The sequence below is a fragment of the Ischnura elegans genome, chromosome 1 (genome assembly GCF_921293095.1).
Source record: "Ischnura elegans chromosome 1, ioIscEleg1.1, whole genome shotgun sequence".
Classification (NCBI taxonomy): Eukaryota; Metazoa; Arthropoda; class Insecta; order Odonata; family Coenagrionidae; genus Ischnura; species Ischnura elegans.
This window is the reverse complement of record NC_060246.1, coordinates 144,428,418-144,452,920: the sequence shown is the minus strand read 5'-3', so window position 1 is coordinate 144,452,920 and position 24,503 is coordinate 144,428,418. Positions and strand designations below refer to the sequence as shown.

Below are 24,503 nucleotides of genomic sequence, written 5' to 3'. Positions count from 1 at the left end.
GATACCTCACACGGTAGTCTACTTGTCAACCGTGTGATTTATGGTGGCAAACTATGATATGTCCATTGGTCCAGTGAGATCCAATTTATTCCACGTGATCGGAGTGTTATACTTAACATTGATGGCAAAAAACGAATCGGAATGCATGGGCCTTAATTTCACTCAGTTGACAATCCGTGAAAAATTTATTAATCTTTTCCATTTTTTCAGGAGATCAAAGCAGGAGAGTATTCTGGGTATGCTCTACACCAACGGTGAACATTTATTTTGAATACTTCTACTCCTGCATGCGAGCCGATGACTACGAGGGGAAAGAAAGAGAAGAAAGAATATTCACGAATATTTCAAAAATTGTATCCTTAAGTATGCCCCTAAATGTGTTTTCGTCCACCGCGTAATTGAATGGGTTTACGAGAGTCGCCACTCGCGTTGCTGACGGACAAACTGAACCGAGTTTTACGGGGAAATAAGGTATAATTAGGGGTTTTTACAGATATTTATAAACATAATGAGGTGATCTATCAATTTCATAACTTTTCGATGGTATTCGTAGCAATTCCAAATATTATAATGCACAATATTAGAAAATGAAGTGGATTGCATTGCACTCATCACCGCGCCGCGGACATTTTTGTAAACCGATTTAAATACGACCGAAGTGGCAACAGAAATCAGTCGTTTATGGGATGGAATTGGGTCTACTTCATGCAGTCCCTTTGGGAATATTCAAGAGTTCACGACGCGGACGACTCACGACTAACTTCTCTCTTTTGTTTGCCACAGGTGGCGCTGCTGTCGACGGCGGAGGAGTTGGCGGTAACGCGGCTAGGTGGCATCACCATCACCCGTCCACCTTCACGGAAGGTGAGTGAGAGTGGCTTTTATTCCCTCGTCACATACCGCACTTGGCCTCCCCCGCGTCTCCCACGGCCGCCGCTTCTCAATGAGGCACTTCCAGCGTGGAAGTCACGAGGTGTTGCGGTGATGTAATAACTGGAAATCACTCGATTCACCGCTTTTGACTACAAACGTGGGGAGCAATTTTTCTTTCTTATTTCTGCTGCCGCTCGTTTGGTTCTGACGGGGGTTGGATTGATGATGTGTTGAAGGCAATGGATGGAATTTCACAGCTTTTGAGTTGACAGGGATTTCTCGTGTATTGGATTGAACTTTTAAACTGTGCGCGCAAATTTTGGGTAGTATTGTTCCTAGTTAATGATTGAATCGTTCTAATTGTTTATGCTATCAAAATAATGTAAAATTTCGCTGGATTTTCATGGATTATTGCAGTTGTCAGACAAGACAGAGAAATATCTTTTGGAGATCGCCACGTTCTCGACAACTTCAAACCTATACGAAGTCATCCGTGACTGCACTCAAAGTGCAATAATTCTACCTAAGAAATTCATTTTCCATAACCGGGATCACAGTGCGAACAAATAAATTTTCCTCTACGGAATTTACACAATTTGGATAATAACCGGAATGCAAAAGGCATATGAGCGACCACATGGCGGTCTTACATGCCGATCTGAGGAGAATTCGATGTTGCCTAATGTTCGGCAGGCTATACAGATACAATTTTTAGGTGAAATTACATACTGTACCTCAAATGCAATTCATTGTATTTGTTTGCAAATTGCATGAGTATTTCCCTCCTGTGCAATTGAGGATATTTAGTGTCACCTCCGGTACTGCGCAATGTACTTGGAAATTCTTAATGTAAGTCACTTGTTTCGGAGTATGACTTAAGAAAAAATAAGCTTTGACAAAATTTGGTTTGTAATAGCGGTGTTACAATATGTTAAATTTTGAATTTTAGAGTGTAGGTCTTTAAATAGAAATGCAATTGATGCCAACGTATCGGTTAATTTATAAAGCATAAAATGAAAATGAGTGTATAATATTGATACATGAACAAAATAAAGGATTACAAAAATGTTTATTTACAATAATACGAGGGTTGCCCAGGAAGTAATGCACCACATTTTTTTTCTCGGCCGACAACAATAGCGCGAATTCTAAACGATACGTATGCATTATCTGAAGTTTCATTGATGCCCGTGAAAAATTCTGGCTCTTAAGCCCGTTTTACACAGGGCACGTACTTACACAATCTGACATGTGTACGAAGGCGCAGTCAAAATTCCGTCGCGTAAAGCGGTGAATTGCTAGAACATATGCGAGAATGCGTGGACGTGAGATGGCAAAATAGCCCCTGTTCTAATTTCGTTCATGCATTCGAGCAATTCCACGCCATCTTAGAAATTAATGCATCTCTAACCTGCGCAATTCCGTGCCCCGTGTAAAACGGCCTTTAGAGCAGATAGCGTAGCTGCAGGACCGTTTCAAAATGGCGTCTGTATGTGATGCACGTGGCAAGCAGCAAGCCGTCATTGAATTTCTCACAGCAGACCAAGAAAATATAGGTAATGTTCAAAAACGTTGGTGCAAGGTCTATGGGGTACCTGCTGTCAATAGGAGTACTGTTAGTCACTGGGTTCAGAAGATGAGAACATCAAATAGCTGTTCGGCGGCGCTCCTAGATTTGCAGCCGTCGGGGACCAGAAGGGTTGGTACCGGCCGGGCACACACGCCCTTGTTTCGCGCTGAAGGAAGGCCATAGAACGGGACGTAGATTAAGTGGAAAAATAGGGTGTGTAGTTGAAACATAATTCTTTCGTGTGAGAAATTCTAATTACGTGCAAAGAATAAATGTTGAAGAAAATAATATGGTGCATTACTTTCTGGGCAACCCTCGTATAATAAAAAATATACTTTTCCATTTCAAGCCCTGAAGATGGTCAATAAACAAATTGAAACGACGGCAAAAATTGCATTTGAATTTAAAGAGGTTCCGAGGTTCATGTTAAATGCTAAATACAGAGGTCAGGAAAATGAAAATAATAATAATAATTTATTTACTCCTACATTTTGTTTTTACATCTGAATACAAAAATAACAATAGAAGGAGCTCCAGGTGGTCTCCAAGGTCATAGGACCATAATTGAGCCACCATCAAATAAAAAAAATTATGCCAATAAAAAAATAATAATGCAGTAAATGATACAAGAGTGTTTTATATAAACAACATCAAAATAAATTTTCAATTATTTCTTGCGATAAAAGCCAGTCTTTAGCAAGTCTTAACATTACATTTGAGGATTTATTTTTTATTGATTCTAGTGGCAGTAAATGAAATAACTTTGGCCCCATGTAAAGAAAACAGAGTTTATATAATGTTAACTTAGGTCTTTTTGCTACTAGATATGACTCACTCCTTAAATTGTACTTATATTTATCATATCCACCCGGCATATTTCCACTTCTGGCAAAAAACAATTTGAGCACTTTGAATAAATGAAAATGCCTTAGTGGCTTAAAAAAATCTGTATTACATACAATCACATATTAGTGGTATTTACGCCACTAAATAAATTAGGTTCAATACCCGCTTAGCCCCTTGTACCAGAGGTATGTATGTATACCTCCCTACTCCGATGTAAGAAGCTTTCTTCTCGGGGCGAACACGGTCCTTTGTCACGAAACGTGCGCCAAGCGTGTCTTACGTCCCTTCCTGGAATGTCAGTCACGCGGCCATCTCGCACGCCACTGTGAGTGCAGTCGTGACGTGCTTCAGGAAGGACGAGCCCCAAATGGCAGCCACTCCCCATTCGAAAGGCTTCCTCCTTTCCTCAAATCGCATATTCATGGCGTTGAGCGAAACTTCCTGGTAAAAATGCCTCGGATTAACTTCCCAATGAAGCGAATCACAAGACATCCTGGAGAAGTAGGTAGTCATGTCTATGGTAGAAGCAAAATTAGTGACCCATAAAAAAATCCAGCAATGCTTGATTTAGTATAGCCCTATAATATTTTTAGTGAATATCCAGCAGAATTTTTGGACACCACTACACTTGGTAATGCTAGTTAATGGTGGTTATAAAAGTAAAGTTCAGTAAGTGGTGTATGTCAGTAAGACACTCTAGGCGTGTTGGAATGATTGTAAGATAGAGTAAGTGAGAAGTTGAGCTGAGGCATACCATGCGCATAAGTTATTAGACGAATATTAGATCTTTGTTTGGTGGGTCGAATTAAAATAATGACTAATATATATATGTATAACCTTTAACGATAAACCTTAATTTACATTCTCTTACACAATGCAACATCGCTTATCTCCCGATCAACATTATTTAAATTTTATTTTGTAAATTTTGTTTTCGTTAATTATGTTTCATCAATTGTATTTGCTGAGAGGTTACAAAAATGAACATAAGCCATCCAATAAAAGTCAAATAGATACATGTTTCTCGTTGAAGATATTTTTTTAAGATTCACACAAGTATGGGCAATAGTCATGTTTTAGATTTTATATGAAAGCGGATGAACGCCCATGAAGGCAATATATAAGAGCGAATGATCTGACTGGCTACGAATGACTCTACTGAGGTTTCGTAATGACCTCATGCACGGTATGTAAATCTTGAGTGAGAAATTTACTGATAAGGAAATGGCGCGACTTGAAATGGATGAAAACACGACTCGGCGTCATATAATGGCTCTGTTGAGGATACAAGACGTGACTAATGGCTATGGGTCTATATCATCTCCAAGACTCGCACTCGGTGTTTATCTTCAGATTTATTCTTCCTTTCAAGTGGACGCGTAATGGAATTTTTCGCTACCATACCACTTTCATACCTTTGCCAAATGTTTATCGTTAGACTTGATATTAAGCTGTTTTATTTGTCCATCACAGCATTTGAAAGTGTTAATTTTAATTTTATTTTGCGATATTTAAAGTATGAATACCCTAGGTTAATTTATATCCATAAGCATCAATAGAACTCCTTATTTTTTCCATAGCAACTACTTTTTGTTACATTGGCGCTAACTCCATTCATTATTTTTATTTCACCGCATAAAAAGTATCACCACTTCTCACAGCTTAGATTTACGACTTTATGCAAATTATTGATGATAGTTTCCTTTAAAGCTCCATTCCGAAAATGCATGTGGTAAGAATGAGTATAAGTGTTTCTGTAAATAAAACTTTAAGGCTACCATCCATTTAAATCCCACGTGCACATTAGAAGTGTAAGAGGCAGTTCATCTGCAGTGCTGCTTTTTCATAACTTAACTTGTAATATTGCTTTCCTCAACATAAAACGACATTTTCACTTGAAGCATTTATATTTGAAACAGAAATTGGTAGTGACATCAAACGATGCAAAAAAAAATATTACTCACCGAAAATGTTGTAAAATTATTACAAATAATAATAATTATATCATACAAGTAGTTAACTATGTTTTCCATAAATATTTTCGACATCTCCAGTCCAAAACGAGTTAGCATTACTTTTGACATCTCTAGTTCAAAAGGCAACCCAAGGATAGGAACTGGCCCTCATACCCTGATAATATTAAATTCACGCACTTGTGGCTTAGTGTTGCGTGCGCCTATGTCCGCCTATTGATTGAATCACTGAGTAAGGTTGATTGAAATCTATACGATAAATATGTTTTGAATATTCAAGAAAATTATATAAGTGATATTTTCTGTTGTTCAAACCCGTGAACTCATGCTTGTAATAGGTATTTCTAGACTCAATGCAGAAATATTTCACTCTGAGTCGATATCGTACAAAAAATGACATAAACACATACTATTTGCAAATTGACGAATTAATCTTCTTGGTGTCCATAAATTAACGGGCGCCCCAGTAGGCTGGCGCTTGAATTTTAAAAATGATCCCATTTGAGAATTCGTGGTGTCAAAATGTACGAATCGGTGAGAAAGATTATAAAAATAAAGCTACAGGTTCGTGCGACGACGGATAGCCGTGCCCGAGGCACCTAAAGGGCCTAAATGCAGTTATTTTGAATGTTGAGGTTTTCAAAAGTATTATAGAGGTCTCTGGGCAAAGAAGTCTGTTGCTTTGTCGTATCTCGATTCCTTCATGTCGAAACGCTGCCTCAAAGTAGCCCGCCGCACACCCCCGCATCCCTGCCACCTGCCGCGTCGCACATTGCTTCATACTTGTGACACTCTCAGTCGCGTCGTTCTACCCTCCTACCGCTTACATGCAGACAGAGTGGCGCCAGAACGAGTAATAATGACAAGCCAGGAGCAATGTGATTCGTTTGTAATTTCAGTTTTTATAGACATTATATGCATAATTATTACTCACTTTAGCTCCAATCTGCCAGCATGTAATTGGTAGGATGGAAGATCTGCACTCACATCATATGTCACATTAGGTATGCATTAGGTCTTTTGATAATTCATGAAGAAGAGGATATTTTGGGCGATGCGGATGGGAATCTAAAAAATATTTTTCATTGACACGAAAGAAATTTACAAGGAATTAAACACATTAAGAATATTTACAAGGAAAACATATGTTAATTTGAAAGACAATCGCTATAATTTAGAAAATGGGCATCGCGATTAAGTCTAAGAAGAGTTACTCTTTATGCCGTAATGATTTAAGTTCTCATTTCTTCTAATGGTAACTATGACTATGCTTATCAAATTTTTGCTGAATCCTACTATCTGTAGCCATATTTTGTAATGAATTTAATTTTAAATGTAAATTTAAAGGTGCAATTGTTTATGCATCAACACTTAAAAAAACGAAAATTTTACAGTCATTCAATGTATCTGATTCGGTTGGCTTTCGAAGGTCATTAATATTAAATTATTTTATTACTTTTAACCAATGTTTGGGATGGATGTATGTGTAATTAAAATATGCATTTTCTACTCTGTTGTTGTATATTGATAATGTACTAATGGATACTGAGGTTTCAGATAAGGAAATAGTTTATATTCCAGTTCTAAAGTAACGTAGGAATCCCTTTTTCATTCAATATGGCTGGAATTATCAGAATATTGTATTCAGACACACCCAGCATAAAGAAATTTAACCTAATACTGCCTTCATGTGGTATATCAGTATTCACCTATTTCGTTGCTTTACTCCTATTTTTATCATGACTGTTCTCTGCCATGAGGCCACGATGTCCTTTGAATAAAAAGCTAGTTCCGAAAACGTAGTTTACCGCAAAGGGAATTGATTTATAAGCTTCAGAAATATAGCGCTTGATTGACGTCTTCAAAACGCTATGGATGCGCGCTAAGCTTCGAAGATGTCAAGCATAAATACACAGCTACCGTATTTTTATTCATAAGGTAAATCACAAACTGAAATATTAGTTTTTCTTTAATCGATTACTGAACTTTTCATACATTTTTCCAGTGAGATGAAAAAACAATACAAGTGAAAAAAAACTCAGTCATGAATACGAAGGAGTTTACTTTTAACTCTTTCAGTTGACGTGATAGCTTAACGTCTTCATACTTCATGAGATTCGTCAATAAAAAAGGTTTCAAATTTAGCACCCTAGATTGAAGGCTCATGCTGACAACTCGTCATTTTTCATGCTGCTCCTTTCTTTTACGATTTCTTCCTCATTCGCTCTTTTGCATAATAAAATAAAAGAATGAACGATCGTCAGCAAGCAAATTGCGAACAATTAACTCGATAATATAATACTCAATGCGAAATCTTTGAGGAGCTCCAAAGTACAAGACTTTAAATGAAAATACCTCTACTAGAAATTTAAATGCCATCATTTAGAGATAACACCTGCAGTGGCAAAATTCTCTCTCTTTCCCTAGCAGAGGTCAAGAATTAAAGCTACAATAAATGGTGCACTTTATTGTCAATCTTTGACTTCTTTTTGAAGTAAAAAGGAGGATCCAAGAATAATTTTTGGAATAAGGTGGGTTTTTTGCGTCTTTTTAATTAATTAATATTACTGGTCTCACTAAAGTGAATGATTATATTTATCTAATGACTGCATGGGTGAACACACATTTCCTAAGATTCTATAATTACACTCACGCATTTCCCAAGAGGATGTGTAAGGAACCATATATGAAAACTAGTAGTATTAGCGGTTTTAATTAGACCTTTTTTTCATATTCAAATGGAGTTTGAGGTGATTTTTTTATAGGGCAATGAATCCAATATCACATCCTGGACCCTTCTTTTCACCCATCTCCAATACCATTTTTTTATCCTTGAGGGTGTGGAATAAATTTATGAACAATATATTTTTCAAATACCACTAAATTATTACATGAAAATATATCAATATGATCAATGTTATGCGTATCAGGAAAGAATAAAACTTTGCTAGTTCCACAATAAATAATTCACTCGCGACCGGTTTCAATACACTATAATCATCTTAAGTGAATCGTCGCAAGAAGCGAGTGAATTAATTATTGTGCAACCAGCAAAGTTTTATTCTTTCCTGATAGTCATGAAGGAGTTCCATCAAGTAATGCTTTCAAGCTATGCATTTTGGGGTAATTTGCCTAGAAATTTATGCTTTGTATAAAGTTTTGTCGTCAGAAACTTGGCAGGTGGAGCTGTTTAAATATTCAGACAGCTCATTAGATTTAAACGGACTTAGGGTTTAGTAAATCAGAAAGAACTATGCGTTAGCTAAGGAAGCGGTTTAGAAAATGAAGGAACTGAGGAGAGGCAGAAGTTCGGAGAAAGGACATATCGATGGCTAAGTTCTAAGAACACGTACTTACGTCATAATTTGGCCGGTCTGAGTTAATGCTGCTAGTACTGTTCATAAAAAATAAAATTCAAGCAAAAAACAACTCTTTATTTGCAAATGTACTGCTACTTTTGCAATGCTAAATGCTACTTTTTTCAGATTGATATATTTTTGGCTTTTAATTTCAATTAAAACTACAAACAATTAAAAAAAATAATCGTTTTTTTTGCTCTCCTGAAATGTTGCTATTGTTGAGACACGTGTTGTTAGAACTTAGCCATCGACGTGAAGAGTCTGCTTTTGGAGTGGAGCGCTTAATGGTACGGAAAAGAGGACTCTAAGGTTAAGGGGCAAGAAAAGACTTACAGCACTCGAGATGTGGTCGAGGAGAACAATGAAGAAATTTAATTGGATGGACTGAAAAATGAATGGTGAAGTGCTGAACGTTGTGAGCAAGATGAGGAAACGTGTACAGGAAATACTGAGGAGACGGAGGGTATCGATGAAGCGCTTGCTAAACGTAGAGGAGATGATGAAATCTACGCTAGAGGAAAGGATATTGATGAGCGGGGGAGGGGAAGGAAAAGGATAAGGTTTTTAGATATACTGGAAAGGATTGGGTGAATTGTAAAGAGAAGTCCATATTGGGCAGGGATACCGAATGAGGTAATTCGCGTAAGGTGTATTGACTATTGTTTATGTAATTTGACTCAATCGGTTTGCTAAGTAAACAAGAAAATACCAGAGGATAACGAATGACACAATTTGAAAAATCTTATGCTTAAGTAATTTGCCTTAACCGGTATATTGATGAAATAATTATATAAACTTATATTTTGGACCGAAACCTTATTCCTTTTTATATGGTTGAGAAAAAGAGTTTTTCTATCAGTTGAATAGAATAGGTATATATCAGTTGAAAGGAATAGGTATATATTGGACCACAGATACTTATCACGCATGGAGTGAAACATAAGCGTGAAAGCATACTTTTCAGAGGTTTTTCATCTTAATGCCCTGTTTTCGCCATTAAGGCGTTGCAACGTTGCATGAATGTGTTGATCAACTTTTCATTAGATATTGTGACCTTTTATCAAAATGGAAACGATCCATTTTTATGCCAATGAGTACCTACGTATGATTTTAACCTCGTTTTGTGTCGTTTCTACTGACTCGGTGGTTCAGAGCCCCATGGTATCGCTTATACTTCAGGCTGCTCTTATAATTTTCATTCAGTATTCCGCGTAATAGTTACAACGTGAGTAGTCATCCGTTAATTAAATAATTATACGGTAGATTATCAAGTCTTTCATTCGTATTCAAATGTCGTTGAACATTTATTGACAAAATACGCGTGAAAAATGTTGCGATGTGAGTGAAAAAGGTCATGTTATCATTACCCTTATCAATGAATTTTAAGGTGAAAATGCCGCTAAGGTCGCAAATCATATACTAGTGCTTATTTCCAGCCGTTCAACTCTCATCAATCCACAGAGTGCCACCTCAGCAAGCAAGGATGTAGCCATCAAAAGAGAATACAATCTTTCCACCACGCCCTAATTAATCGGGATAGCTTCGCCAAATGCATGATATCAATCGCCAAAATTATCGTATCTGCATGTCTGAACAATCATAGATAGAAGTGTTTGCGTTCCTCCCATAAATACCCTCTGTGCGTTGTAGACATAGGCGCATCAATTAATATTTCATCAATCAGAATATTGTCGTCCCGTCCTGTGTTTCCCGTTGATTGGCGCAACGACCGCCAATACTCTCGAAAACTTGAAAGGTTTCCGGATCTCGCAAAATGTTTCCTCGTATTAAATTAGTTCAGGAATGCAGGTTAAATTGAAAACAGGACGATATTCCTGGAACTGAATATTATACCTCGCACATTCGTAGGTGTAAGTAATCAGCAAGCGAGCCAAGAGTTAGAGCGGAACTCTAATACTACACGATATTAAAAAAAAAAGTTTCGATCAATGCTTAATTATGGTTTCGCAATCAATTTTCATTTTGCCGGAGAACAATAACAGTTCGATTTATTGTTACCTCCTTTGAATTCTAGGTAAACAATTAGTGCTTCAGCAGCCACCCGATAACAAGCAGAGGCCGTTTCCATGATTACGCGGTAGGTTATTGGCATATTGACACTCACAGCCTTTTGCAATTTAGGGAAGCAGTAATTTGAGGGGTCATTAACTTAATTTGCGTTAATACTATTTCACTGCAACTCTGGGTATTTAAGGCATAAGTCAAAATGATTCATTACTCTCATCCTCTGTTATATAATTAAGTGACACGATCTTGTTACCGTGGAAATATTGTACCTTCGTGAAGCAGATACTGTGAGTCAGGAAAATTATTTTAACAGTACCATTCACTTTCATAAAATTATTATTTAACTATTTTTTTAAATAAGTGAATATTTTGTTGTTGAGATATTTATTAAACCAACTCAAATGAGCAAGTTTATTGTCATTTTCTAATGTATTGACGCGCAAGAGTAATATACCTCCTGAGTTCTGAGTTTGGTAATGCTAAGTATTTTAGGTGCTTGATCATAGGCAGATATTTTACTTATCGACAATATTATAACAGGCTTTAACATAAAATACGAATCAGACGAATTTTTATGGCTGATATGTTCCTATGAATGATCTGTTATTTTCACCAGTTAGAGTATTTCATTTTCTGGTAAACTATAGCCTAAAATTATTTCACGCTGCTGGAATTACGCCCAAAATAATGAAGTACTAAATTTTATTCGTATTTATGTTTTAAAAATTTTACACAGTGTTATTTAGCTCGCCTATTGTTATATTGTGTCAACATGCTTGCTGTGGCAGATTGCAGTTTAAATTATTTGGCTATAAGCATATTAGTACCTTCGAAGCTTGTTTATTCAGGTAAACTTCACTCAGAAAGAACAGGAGAGAAAGAATTAATATGATATTAGAGTTAAAATAATGTAAATAGTCTCTTTATGACGACAATACGTGCACCGTCATGGAACTGAGACAATTTATAGGTCGTAATAGTATAATTTTGAATAACTTAAGCATCTTATTCATTCAGTGTTGAAGTAAATTCTAATACTCGTACGTGGAATAAATACATGCAAGATACCACAAAAATGTATTTATGACTGACATTCCAATGATATTATAAGCAATCATAATAACTTGTCTTCAAAATGTTGTGAATATTTCTCTACATTTTATTTCGCCCAAATCATGAGCGTTTTTTTCATTTGCAAAGAGAAAACGAAGCTCTTAATCCTACTTACAAGAATGAAAAACAAAGATTAATTATTCACGTTGGTAATTTACGCATAAATATAATGTTTGCGCACATATCACATGGCATCACTTATATCTAATATAAAAAGAACATGAAGATCCGTTGGTTAAGGTTTAAATAGATGGATAGATGATTTATTCAAAATTACTACAGATAATTTTATCAATATAATTAACATGTGGTGAATATTTTCAAATTTAGGACAAGTTTACCTCCAGCGAATATTTAACTCATGAGAATTCAATCGTGTCTGATATCAAGTAGATGATCGGAGTGACGAGTATTTGACCCACCATCAGCCGTTCGGCGGATGCACTCGATGACTTAGAGTTTATCATGGATAATTTTACTGTGATTTACTTCTCCAAAGTTTTTCCTCTGAGGTCACATATTTCTAAGCCTTTTTGGAACGAGTGCATGTTCTTAAAGCTCCTTTTTTAGCCATTCCATCCTATCTGAAATAAGAAAAACGATAAATTAGTCAAGTATTGATGGCATTAGCCCTACTCTATTAAGTCAAAATTCATTTAACTTCGACGAAAGGTTTTGATTAATGTATGAATTGATGATAGCATTACCACAAACAACTTTTATCAATTGTTTTCTCGGTTTCAGAGAAAACATACACAGCTATTTTTACACCAAACTTGCCGTCTTAATTTTTATCAAATCTGGCCATTCAACCAATTTCATAGAGTTAATTTTAGACAAATGCTAATGGTAATCACGAACTTTAAATCATTATTAATTTTTTCATTATTTAACTACTAATGCCTAAAAAATGCTATCCCATCGCTTTATTTTTGTAAAAATCAAAGTAGGTATATCAATCTATTTCCTACAGATAATTAGGAAAATATATTTGAAATATTTGTAATTTTTAGATAGAAAAATATCGCAAGTGATTTGTAATCCTGCGGTGTTTTCTTAAATTATTTTTTATATTTAACGCGCACGTTTGTGGAATAAAATGTCTTGGAGAAGAAAGGAAACTATAAAAAACACTGCTGTGAGAGATAAGAAAATTCTTTTTCTGTAGCATTCCATACAAAAAACTACCTCTTTTACTCTGGCATAAGCGCAAGTACATTAATCACTTACAGTAAAGGTATCAGATGAATATCTGTTCCCACCTTCCCTCGCCTATCGTAAGTGCCATTTAACATGGCTTTATCCAGTATACTTCTATTGTTTTTGCATTTTTTAACTCGAGAGGTCAATATATTAAAATATGATTTTAGTTTCATGCATATGTGAGAAAAAATTCTCATATTCTACATTCAACATCCTCCGAAATCGTAAGCATCTTTATTCAAAATACCAATCCATAAATCCCCAGTTACACGTTGCAATTACAAGTGCATGTTGTTATGTAAATGCAGCTACACGGGTTGGCAACGCTTAACAACCCAATAGAACCTGTTCTCATTTGATTCATAGATTGGTATATGGTCCGGTTTTTTTTCAAAAAACCATTCAATCACTCACCCACTAACTCGAGCGTGTTAATATATACATATAAATAATATTACATGCTACCAGGTCTTAAGTCTTAGCTTAATATTGTTACTGGCTAAAGAGAATTAGAAATGGAGGGAGGAACTGAGGCCGATTTTCTTCCCAAAAGACATTTTATCTTCTTGACTGGCTCTTCTACTTGACCGTCCCCCCGGTACATCCTTCCATTCATTACCTGCTTCATTCAAGCCCTCGGCCTCCCCTCTTCATCGACTTCTACTACTCTGGACCGTAGACGATCGTAAGGCAAGTCACCTAGCCACACCTCTTCCGTTTACCGTAAGTAGGCCGCGGAAGCGACGTTTGTCAACCAGGAAATATTTTGCAGTTTTACGGGTTAGTTGGCGATGGGGGTATGAATGTGTAGGCGTTAGTGGTGAACGCACATATATATTTAAGGGGGTATCATTATTCTCACATAAAATTTGGTGATAGTAAGGGCACTTTTCCTTAAAATTAATGGTTTTCCCTTATAGTTTCTTGTAGTTAAAATAAGATTGTACGAGTATTCGTCTAATATCGAAAAAATCAAGTATCATTAAAATCGGTACAGCCGTTCTCGAGTTTAAAAAAATCGCACATTCTATGGGTAAACGTAACTGTCCTTTGTTGAAAACGTATCTTTACAATCACATGTATGGTGAAAGGTTGCTGAAGAATGTTGAACCTCATACCTATAATTGTATGCCAAAGGCTCTATGTAATCTAATATCTTTGGCCGAAATTAAAAGAAAAGTGAAAGAATGGTTAATTACTGCAACTGTTAAGTTTTGATTTATTTAATTAATCTGAAATGTACAAATCATATTAAATTCAGATTCAGGTTTCAAAGTTTCTAAAACTGTTTGTGTCATGTTATTTCTTTTGTTTGTGAAGTTGAAACTTGAAATGTAATATAAATGCTATGCTTTCAATGTGCCACAATGTAGGATAAATGGAACCTTCTGACAAGCCATATGGCTTAAAAGGAACAAGTTGTATATGCTAATAAAGGCAATCTATACAGTAAATAAAGAAAATAAAACATAAATGAGATACATAGAAGTTATATAGCATGATGTAGTGATTGAGTTTGTTCACGATCAAGTGTTAATTATTAACTGTAGAGATCTAACGTATAGTCGTCGCAAAAGTACATGTTAGAACTATAAATGACTTGAGCGCTTGTAGGAACTGGTCGGCGGAAAGAATGAGTGGTAGCCGTTTTTTTTTTTGTAATTGTTGAATGGTCTCAGTTCTTTGATCCTACTTATCTTACTACAAAAATTCAAGCAGGTAACTTTCCTTCGAAATAAATATTCATTCATCTCCCTATCGCACGCTACCTTTCATTGCCAATTCGTCGTTACTATCCTTTCTTCTGATCTAACAGCGCAGATGATCATTCTAGAAAATATTGTGCGCCAATATTTTGTGAAAGTTGGTTTTATGGATAAATAAAACTTCCTTCGACGATTTATGTGAATATTGAGCTTATATTAATGAATTTCTCCTCTAATTTGCAAGAGATGAGGTAATACAATAATCGTGCAGCAGTAAATATATTTTTCCAAATAGTTTTCATGTGGGAAAGTAGTCTTTGAAAAAAACCTGGCTCTTCGCCGTCGTGATGCTTTAAATGAGAGGTAATCTCATAGTCATTGTATTTGCATAAAATCTTTTCAGTCATTGAGTTATTGAAAGATGTAGATCATTGTTAACAGAGATTTGAAAAAGGAACAGATATTTTGTGAAAATAGAGATACTTTATTTATTCCTCTCAACGACCGACAGGAACTGAAAGAACTGGCAGCATGTTATGTGAAGTAAGTTTTTGAACAATATCTGCACATGCTTTAGGTTGTAAACCTCAGGCAGTGAGTTATGGGATTACTCCTGAACTACTTTGAGGCTTATGAATTTATGTTCTTTGTGAATAAAAAAAATCCTTTGTAATTGAAATCCATATAAGTAGTTTAGTCATATTTTTAAAATAATGGCTCCTAATGGAAATGTGAAAAGTTGTGATGTGAAATCTAGTGCACAAGTTTCTTCATCATCCACTGTAGTAAAAGGAAGGCCTTGGCAGAGGTGGATAGAAATTATTTTCCTTCTATTACGTTTCATAGTAAGAAGAATGAAAATGAGTAGTTGGCAGGGTGTGATCTACTGAGTGGATTAATTGGTATAAATTCAGCATTCTCTAAATTTAAACTAGAGAAGAAGTTAAGGAAGTATGTCAAGCTACAGAGGTTGGGATAGTGAACACAAAAGAGCCACGAGTGCAGTGATCAAAGAGGAATGGCAAGAAGTAAGAGTGAAGGTATCTTTCCTTGATTTTCATGGTTATTTTTATTTTATTTAGGAACTCTTTCGTACGCAGTTACAATATATAAATTAGCTTGTGACCCATGCCTTTAAATTTTACAGTAACTTTGACAATGAAAGGTATGAGTTTTCCTGGATATCAGACAATTACCCGGAAAAACAACACTGCAAACTGATTTTCCTCTGTAACCCGGGTGGCGCTCTGATAAATAATAAGTGGTATAAGTAATTGGCTGATATCCAGGAAAACTTATAATGGAATACCACAAAGTAAGGCAAGAATTAGTGAATTTTGTTATTGAAAGGTAAGTAATTTTCACCAGTGTCTTTTTAGAGAACAAATCCGTGAAGAGAAGCCTGCCTCAAGTTTATTAAAAAGGTTGACTCTATAGGGAAATTATACCATCTTCAGCAACAATTTTCAACTGTTCATAGACTTAAATCCCAAACGCCTTTCCCTAATTGATGTGTTTAAAGTAAAACAAACTAGTTCTGGTATCTGAGATTTAAATTACCAACAATTTTGCATCAATCGTTTAGAGATGAGGAAAAGTTATATTTTATTTCATTGTATTTTGTTTTCATTGTTTTTCAAATTGTGTGTCATTGTTTTTTCTTTGTGAACTTGGCATGTGAATTCACTAAACCTACCTAAAGAGGTGTCGTTTTACTGTTAGAGGAGCCAGATGTCTCAATAATTTATTTCGATTATTCAGTTTTCTTTGATTGATTACTCTTGGGAAGAACTGGTGGATGAATTCATGCAATAAGACTGCTACATAGGATATACGAATACAAAATGTTCTAGCTTCACTGTCATATGGTAAATTAAGACATCTAAAATGGGGTAGTGAAGATAAATTTCTCACATCAAGCATAGATATGGGACTTTGAATGAGACCAATGGTGGACGAAAGGGAAGGAATAAATTATATAATTACGCATAAAAAATAACATGTGAATGCTTCCCTTTTTAGGAGACAAATTTAGGGGATTGATTCAGAAGCCCTTTGAGAAATACTAAGTACAATCCAGATAAACGGTCATATAAACGTTTAGCGTATGACAAAATGATAGTAATCCAAATCCTTTGAGTTCGTAGTGAAATTTTCGTTCACCCGAACAGCTTCTCGAACCAAGATACGACGTTTCGTGACACTTTTATCAATGCATCTTATTACGTGGCTGGAGGCTTTGGGGTGAAAGAGAGTTTTGGTTCTAACCTCACCTTAACTTAATTAACTTCAAAATTAGTGCGGGAGGGTTTTATGTAAACATTCTTCCATGTATTCCAAACTAAAGTTCCATTAATTACTCAGGTTCCATTAAGTACTCAGGAAATTTTCCCCTGTATTTATACTGCTAGGGTGAGTACATTTAGGATTAGTATTTTCCATTCGGATTTACTCTAAATTTTATTGGTGCATACATGCCTATATCCTCCAGATTTTGCTCTTATCAATTCATTCAATAAGTTACTCCATTTATTGCCAATATGAATATTTAAATGCACTATTCTTCGGTGATGTGTTTGCGATGAGATATCACACCCCTATAGAAGTACACATACAAGACCCCAACACAAATTTCCGGATTTTTTTCCACTTATTTAACATTGAAAATTCATCAAAACTTTGACGCATGTAATGGTATATAATTTCCAATATGATGGCTGTTTTACGTTTAGTGGATGCTATACGTTAATAATCTCAGCACACCAAAGGTAGCAAGACAATGCATGGCCATTAAGCTGATAATATTTCAGTAAGTTGGCAATGTTTCTCCAAAATAACTAAGTTAAAAAAATTAAAAAAAAATAAAGAAAAAAAATAAATAAAATATAAATTTAAAAAATATTTATTGCTGTAAAGGCCTCAACAATATGCATACACAAAGATTCATCGTTTGCAAGACATAGTCATTAAATGTTTGCTTTGAAGTCGATGACGGGAAAATTAATCAATCGTCACCGAGCATACCAACGTTAGATACTATTTTAATCAAGTCAAGAGAGTTAAAAAGGCGCAAAATAGCAGGTTGGCATTTTCTTTTTTAGCATCGAAATCGATTGCATTTCATTTAGAGTGCTATTTTCAATTTACCTTGGATTGAGTGCATTTATTAAATTCACAACTGAGTTATCTCCTAAAATATTTACAAATGTTTCTTAGCATAGGATTCTTTAATTGTCTAAGAATAATTGTGTAGGTGCTATCTATTTCTATCAAGCATTCTCATGGTGATTGCAGCCATAGAGGTTGTTTAGCAAGGGCATTATAGGTATCCGCATCATCATATCGATGTCAACCGTTCAGAAAAGTCTCTTTCACTGTGATGGAAGTAGTATAGATTTAATATTTCCTATTATCTTGCTCGGAGTTAATCTCTTTGAGGGAACGATAATACTACTGTCTACAAATATATTATGTAGAGAATTATCAAGCAATAAATTGGTTAAAATCTTTATGGCTGAGCGAGATAATAATTGAGTGGAGTATCACAAAAACGGAGCTGACACAGCTTTGTTAGGGAAAATTAATCCGTTCCGCTCCCTTTGTTTTATGCCATTCTAAGAAAGGAAAAACTTATACAGTGTTTATGGAATATTTTTTCCAGTATTCATCACACAACCACGTACCCTATTTACACAAATATTTCTGCCTCTTGTTCTTTGATAATTTTTCCTCATGTGGAAATGTTCAATTGCAGTGTTAACCTGAAAGTTTAAGTTTCCTCCATGCATTTGCCTTCCTCATTAGGATCTCCAATGAACGAGTCTGTAAAGCCTTCATCCTCAGATTAAGTTTATTTGGCGGTTAAGCTTTTTATTCGAATAAGCTACATTTCTAAGCGTGAAGACAAATTATACTGCTGTGTTGACAAGTATCTGTTTATGTCAACTATTTTTATGCTCTTTAACAATTTTGCTCATTAAACTGTGCTCATTAATAATTTGTATGGAAGAAGAAATTAGTTGGCTATTTTTCCTTTACTATAATTAATCACTTTTTAAGAAAGTGTGTTGTAAACCCATTGGTAAAATTAATTATTTGATAAGGTTTTGATAGCCGACATTTTCAAAAGCCAATCAAGAACCAGTTATGCTGCTGTATTTTAAAAGACCTCAACTGCCGGCAAGGAGAAATGTTGTCAAATAAAAAATTGTATCCGTGGGATTACATTAGTTTTCACGGTTTACCATTGAATTCCAAGGGAGGCAAGGCAACATATTTTTCAAATAATTATTTTAGACTATAATTCTTGTATAATTATAACATTGAATTATTTAAAATGATGCAGACTAGGTATTTTTCTGAGCTATGGAATATAAATTATGATACTAATTCCCACAAAAATTTAATCCTTCTACTTCGCTTCCTTGTCAATATATTTTATTTGGGAGTGTGTCTAAAAAAATAAGTGGTTGTTTCAGACTCCTTTATAGATCCAAATTAATAAGTTTGGCACAGCCCACATTTTATGATTCAATAAATTTGAAAAATTGTGTATATTGGCGGCAGATTCCACTTTGGCAATATTTTTCTAGAACTTGTCGAACGAAAAGAAAAATGAACAAAAAAAGTGAACTACCCTCTCTTTTTCCCACCCCCTAGTTTACTCCAGTGCACCATCATCATCGATGATACGCAGTTAGGAATATTGGCTGCGTGTATTGACGTAGAAAATAGGCGGTGGCCAGCCCGATATTGGTGAGCCCCCCCCTAAAAACCGCGGCCTTTCGCGGGGGCGGGCCGCGCCGCGAGATGGGAAGGTGGGAATTTGGCGACGGGCCGCGGAGGCGGGGGCGGGGGGCGAGGAGGGGCCCGTTCGGGGTCAAAACGTGGACATCATGGGGAGGAGTGGAGGCGTGAAAGGGATGGAGGGGGGTGGGTGGAGGCAGGAATTTTACGTTGCGGCTCTCACTAGTGATTGGCTACTCCGGATGGCCGGACCGAGGCTCTGACGTGAGGGGGGTGGAGGGAGGGAGAGAGTCATCGGTGTGGAGTGGGGGCCCGTGCCGAGGTCCCGTGCCTCGCGAGGACGGGGGACCGCACTGAGAGAGGAGTATGACGGTGGGTGCACGCGGGATAAAAAAAAACAGGAACAAAAATGTAGGGGGAGGTACACACTCATATATACACGCAGAGAGATCCGAGTACGCACCGCGTATATAGGCCTAAACACACGCATACACAGTCGGGCGGCGAAAAAAGGCTCTTTTTATGGTGTGGGTCGACGTTTTCGCGTGTGACCCCCTCTCTCATTTCAGGGGAGGGGGGGGTTGAGGGAGGGTAACGGAGGGGAGGAGGGGGTTGTATTCCTTCCTCCTCCCCGCTTCCCCCAAAATACGGCACCCACCTACGTTCGGATGCGGTGTTTTGGGGATTGCCCCGGCGGGGAGGGAGAGAGCCACGAGTTGGCGGGCGGAGAGGGCACCCCCTCCCGGCGGAGGAGAGGGACAGCTCCCGCGGTGGAGCACGGAGATTTCGGCGTGGGGGTGGTATTGTGGCATGGTGGGGATGATCCGTCCGTCGCATTTTCGGATCGAGGGTGAAGGGGTGGGGGAGGAATGCCATCGGAGCGGGAGAGTGGGATGGGAAGAGAAGTGAACATTGTCGAAAACGTGAAGGGGGTGAGTGGGGCCTCAGTGACGTGGCGGTTGGCAGGGGGTGCCTATGTTGCGAGGACTGGGGTGGGCCCATCGGTTGGGCCATAAAGGGTGTGTGGGAAGGGGAGAGGGGGTGGGATTGGGTCTGTGAGGGAGTATCCGAGGCATTGAAATTGCTGCCGATGGCTTGGTCGAGAGTAACGATACAACACATGGACTCAGAGGCGAACTCGCTTGAATTCGACCCTGAGTAAAGCTCTGATCCCCAATTACGGTGATCCATGTTACACTTTCCTCACCGAAGGAGATTATTTCGTTGCTTTTTTTCCTATATATGTATATATATACATACATCACTCGGCTCTCTTCCCTCTTTTCTTTCTCTCATTGGGCCTTGGCTTTTTTATTTTTGTTCATTTCCAACTATCCGTCATTAGAGTGTATGTGCTTGCATGGCCACATCTCTTTCTTTTTCTTTTTTGGTCCTCAGTCTACTACTTCTGTGCCTCCCTCTCTTTCTCTACAGTTCTTTCCCTTGATTTTTCATCCCTTTACATTTTACGCGATAAACCGCGATGCGTTTAGCGCAAGGACGTTGGAGCGCGGTGTACTTATCAAAAGAGCAACCTTTTTTAACCTCTGGGGAGTGGTGGCCTTTATTGGAATAACCAAGCCACCTCTCTTCTCTAGTCTCAGGCGGCGGGAGCAGCTTTGCTTCATTTAATATACACCCCTGCGAACGTAAACACTTGCGTATATATATGTAGACACTCCTTTTCTTTGTTCCTTTCGAGAATATTGTCGAGGTTGGAAAGCTCTTCACTGTCGGAATGGGATTAAAAGTGCCATGAAAAGAATTAGCTTTAGAATTTTTCTCATCTTTCATTATTTTTTTAATCCTTGTCCCGTATCTGGTTCTTGAGTTTATTGGCTGAGAGTTTAATTCTGTGAGTGATAAACTTGCGATGATGATGATTATTTTACAAATGATTATATGCATCTGTTGTGAATCATGGTATTTAAGGAATAAAAATCTCTCTCCAGAGTGCAGTTTTGGCGTAGCTTGAAAACGTACACCTGGAAATGAACATGTTTTTATGTTTTTTTTTCAATTTTGGCAGACATATTAATTCATCTCTTTGATTAATTTTCCGGTTAAGAAAATAACCTACATATTCTTTCGAAATATAGGCAAATATTCTACTTTAGCTCTACATTTTTGGACTTCCCTGTTATGTTTAGATTTTAGTCAGCTAAGGGCGATGATCTCGCTCGTATTTCATAAGAAAATCTATTCCCATCTTTTGCCCTCTTCTCTATTTGTCTCAATTTTTCTGCAAGAATACCAAATAGCAATAGATTCATACATACCTTAAGCCAGTTAAATTTAAATTATACATGCTGTTTTATCTATAGTTTTCCTTGGTACTCTTACAACTAGTCTCTTTTGAAAATGCGATTAGGTAATGAACTCACGAAAATTTTATTTAGAATTATAAAAATTATTTCCAAATTTGTATTCATAGTTCCATAAAGTTTTATTTTATTATATATTATTTATAATTATTTATTTCATTGATTTTACTATTATATCCTTTTGTCCTTAGAAAAAGGCAGTGGCATGATTAAGAATCAGGCCTCTCTTGTAAATTTTGGAATAACCGTTTTCTTCCTCTTAGAATAGCTGCTAGTAGTGATTTGTTGAGGTTCGTCTGCAATGGACCGAAATTATTTTGAGTATGGAAAGGTTTTGTTTCATCGTCCATCACTATAATCTGATGCTATTGAGTTATAAATACACACAAATTGAATGGGTAAAGATACGATTTCATCATGTATGACTTAATTTTGTAAATTCGACACGAGGATGGGGAGTTTATATGGAAGTAATTCACTCATGAGAAGAGAATTATGAATAAATGCACGTCCGAGACCTGAGAGTAGAACTAATTGATTGATTTTTGTGAGAAGTCGAGGGGGCTTAATCATTGTCAAGAGAAAGAAAATTTTCTCTTAAGAAATGTTCTCTTAACGTGGACACAGCCATCAGCATAATCAAATTGGTAAATAATGCCTAAAACCATATGTATATGCAATTTTTACTGCACCACATTAATACATACCTTCGCTGTATCGAAAATATGTGATGATTTTTTGTGTATTTAGTGACTGTAGAAAATAAGACTGGAATGCATGCGAATTATATTTTACATATATAAAAACAAGTAAAGTAAATCGACTTTATGTTAAATTTAATTTATTGCTTCAAAATTCCAATAGTTCTGTTAATATGGTAAATTACTAAATTATGCAGTACTTTAATTGATTTCGGTCATTTAATTAGTTCTCTCTGGCATTTTAAATTTTTTTCCTCCTTGAGCAGCATTTTAAACTTTCTTATAAATGGTTTATAATAAGAATCGTACTGACTTCAATATCTTTGATTTCATCCTTCATAGAACAGTATTGAAAGCTATTTCCAGAAGTGTATATTCTTCATTCCGCGTAGCGGCGTTCCGATCGCTACATTTTAGGCTTTACGCGAAAGTCTCGGGTTGGCAGTCAAATGGATCCCTGATCGCTCTCTCTAGTTTCATGGTCCACACAAAGAGGGAGAAAAGTCAATCTCATATCAATAGTTATACCAGCGTCTTAGTAAGAAATCACTTCGCCTAAAGTAAAATTCAGAGAATTTTCCTTCAAGAATTTTGATATTTTAAAAGATTAACTTCCGAAAAGTTGGTAAATTAAAACTGTGATATTAAATATCTATTAGGGAAATGTAAACAAACAAATTTCACTCGGGCTCCCGAGTAGAATGTTATATTTTTTCCACAAAGGATAATAAGTACGCTGCATCGTATAATGGAGAGAAAGTAGTGATACTCTTGGGTGCTAATCTTAAGTTTTATCAGAACCGTTTTTAGAATAATGGAAGTAAACCCTATGAGGATCACCATGTAGGGGAGAGCGGGGTACTACCGTGCACTTAAGCATTTTTATTTAATATTTTTCAATTGAAAACTTCAACGAAAAAGACTATCATATTTTATTTTGATGGAAATTCGATTTCCCAACAATTCTTTGCTTCATATTTGGAAAATTCAATTTACTTTGATTTTTACACCTATTTTACAAAACCTTTACTCTGCATGGTATTGTCCTGATTGCCGGGGAATACTGTGCAATGAAAATGAAAAAAGTACCATAAAAATTTTAACATTATATTTTTTCCATGAAGGTTGATGCGTATGCTGTACCGTCAAATGGAGAGAAAGTAGTGGTAACATTAGGCTTATCAATAGCTGATCTGAAGTCTTAATATATTCATCCACGAAGACATAGGTCATTCATGAGGTCGATGGGAGACTGCGCTTTGAAATATCGTTTTCATCAGACCTGCGCCTGGCTGTAAACTTTTTATTACAAATATATGCTGCACTGTAACGTATCTGCATGAATTTAGTTTCTTGAGGAGTAGCTTTTTTAAGTGATTGTCGGAATTGTAACTGAAAGCACTGTTAACATATATATCCCTACATATCTATCCTGTATATATACCTAACATATATATCCTGTCATATCCCTACATGCAATCTCATGCCTGCTGTTGTCATAATACTTAACTGTGCCTGGGAGTAACCTATTCAAATTTATGATTTATGATAATTGTAAAACCAATGATAACTCCAAATTTGTAAGACTCAAAGTAATATTCGGAAGAGATATATTTTTTCAAATGACAAGGAATTGAATTTGCATGCACTTCATGATTGCAATAGAATGTTTTCATTTCCTCAAATGGATTCAAACTTCGATACCGTGAGATATTATGAAAACAACCTCGAATGAAGAAATAAATAGTGGTAGGAAAGAGCAAGCAGTATTGATGGATTGTACCTTTGGTGGATTAGATGACGAATTTGTGCTTTTGGTGGGAAACCGAATTCTTGAGATTTAGCTCGGATATAGATTCAGTGTTTTACATAGACTGAAACATTGGTAAAGAAAATATTGCGCGAAACATTTCCTCTTCTTGATTGTGTGAAAAAGCCCAATAGTATTCATCCTCTTTCCATTTTAAATCAAATTAGGCATGGCATTCCGATTGCTGACAAATGATCGCATTTGCAATTCATTTTAAGAACGCAAAGGTGGATGGAAGTGGATCCTAGAAA

At 36.3% G+C, this 24,503-nt stretch overlaps 1 protein-coding gene across 1 annotated transcript in view; it reads left to right on the top strand.

The window, feature by feature from the left end:
- Window positions 1-686: 686 nt before the first annotated feature.
- The window catches only part of LOC124166085 (mucin-12), a 584,458-nt gene continuing 560,641 nt past the window's right edge, over window positions 687-24,503 (top strand). Inside the window, exon 1 of the mRNA XM_046543750.1 lies at window positions 687-864. Within this exon, the coding sequence (XP_046399706.1) occupies window positions 687-864 (178 nt within the window). The remainder of the gene's footprint in view (window positions 865-24,503) is intronic.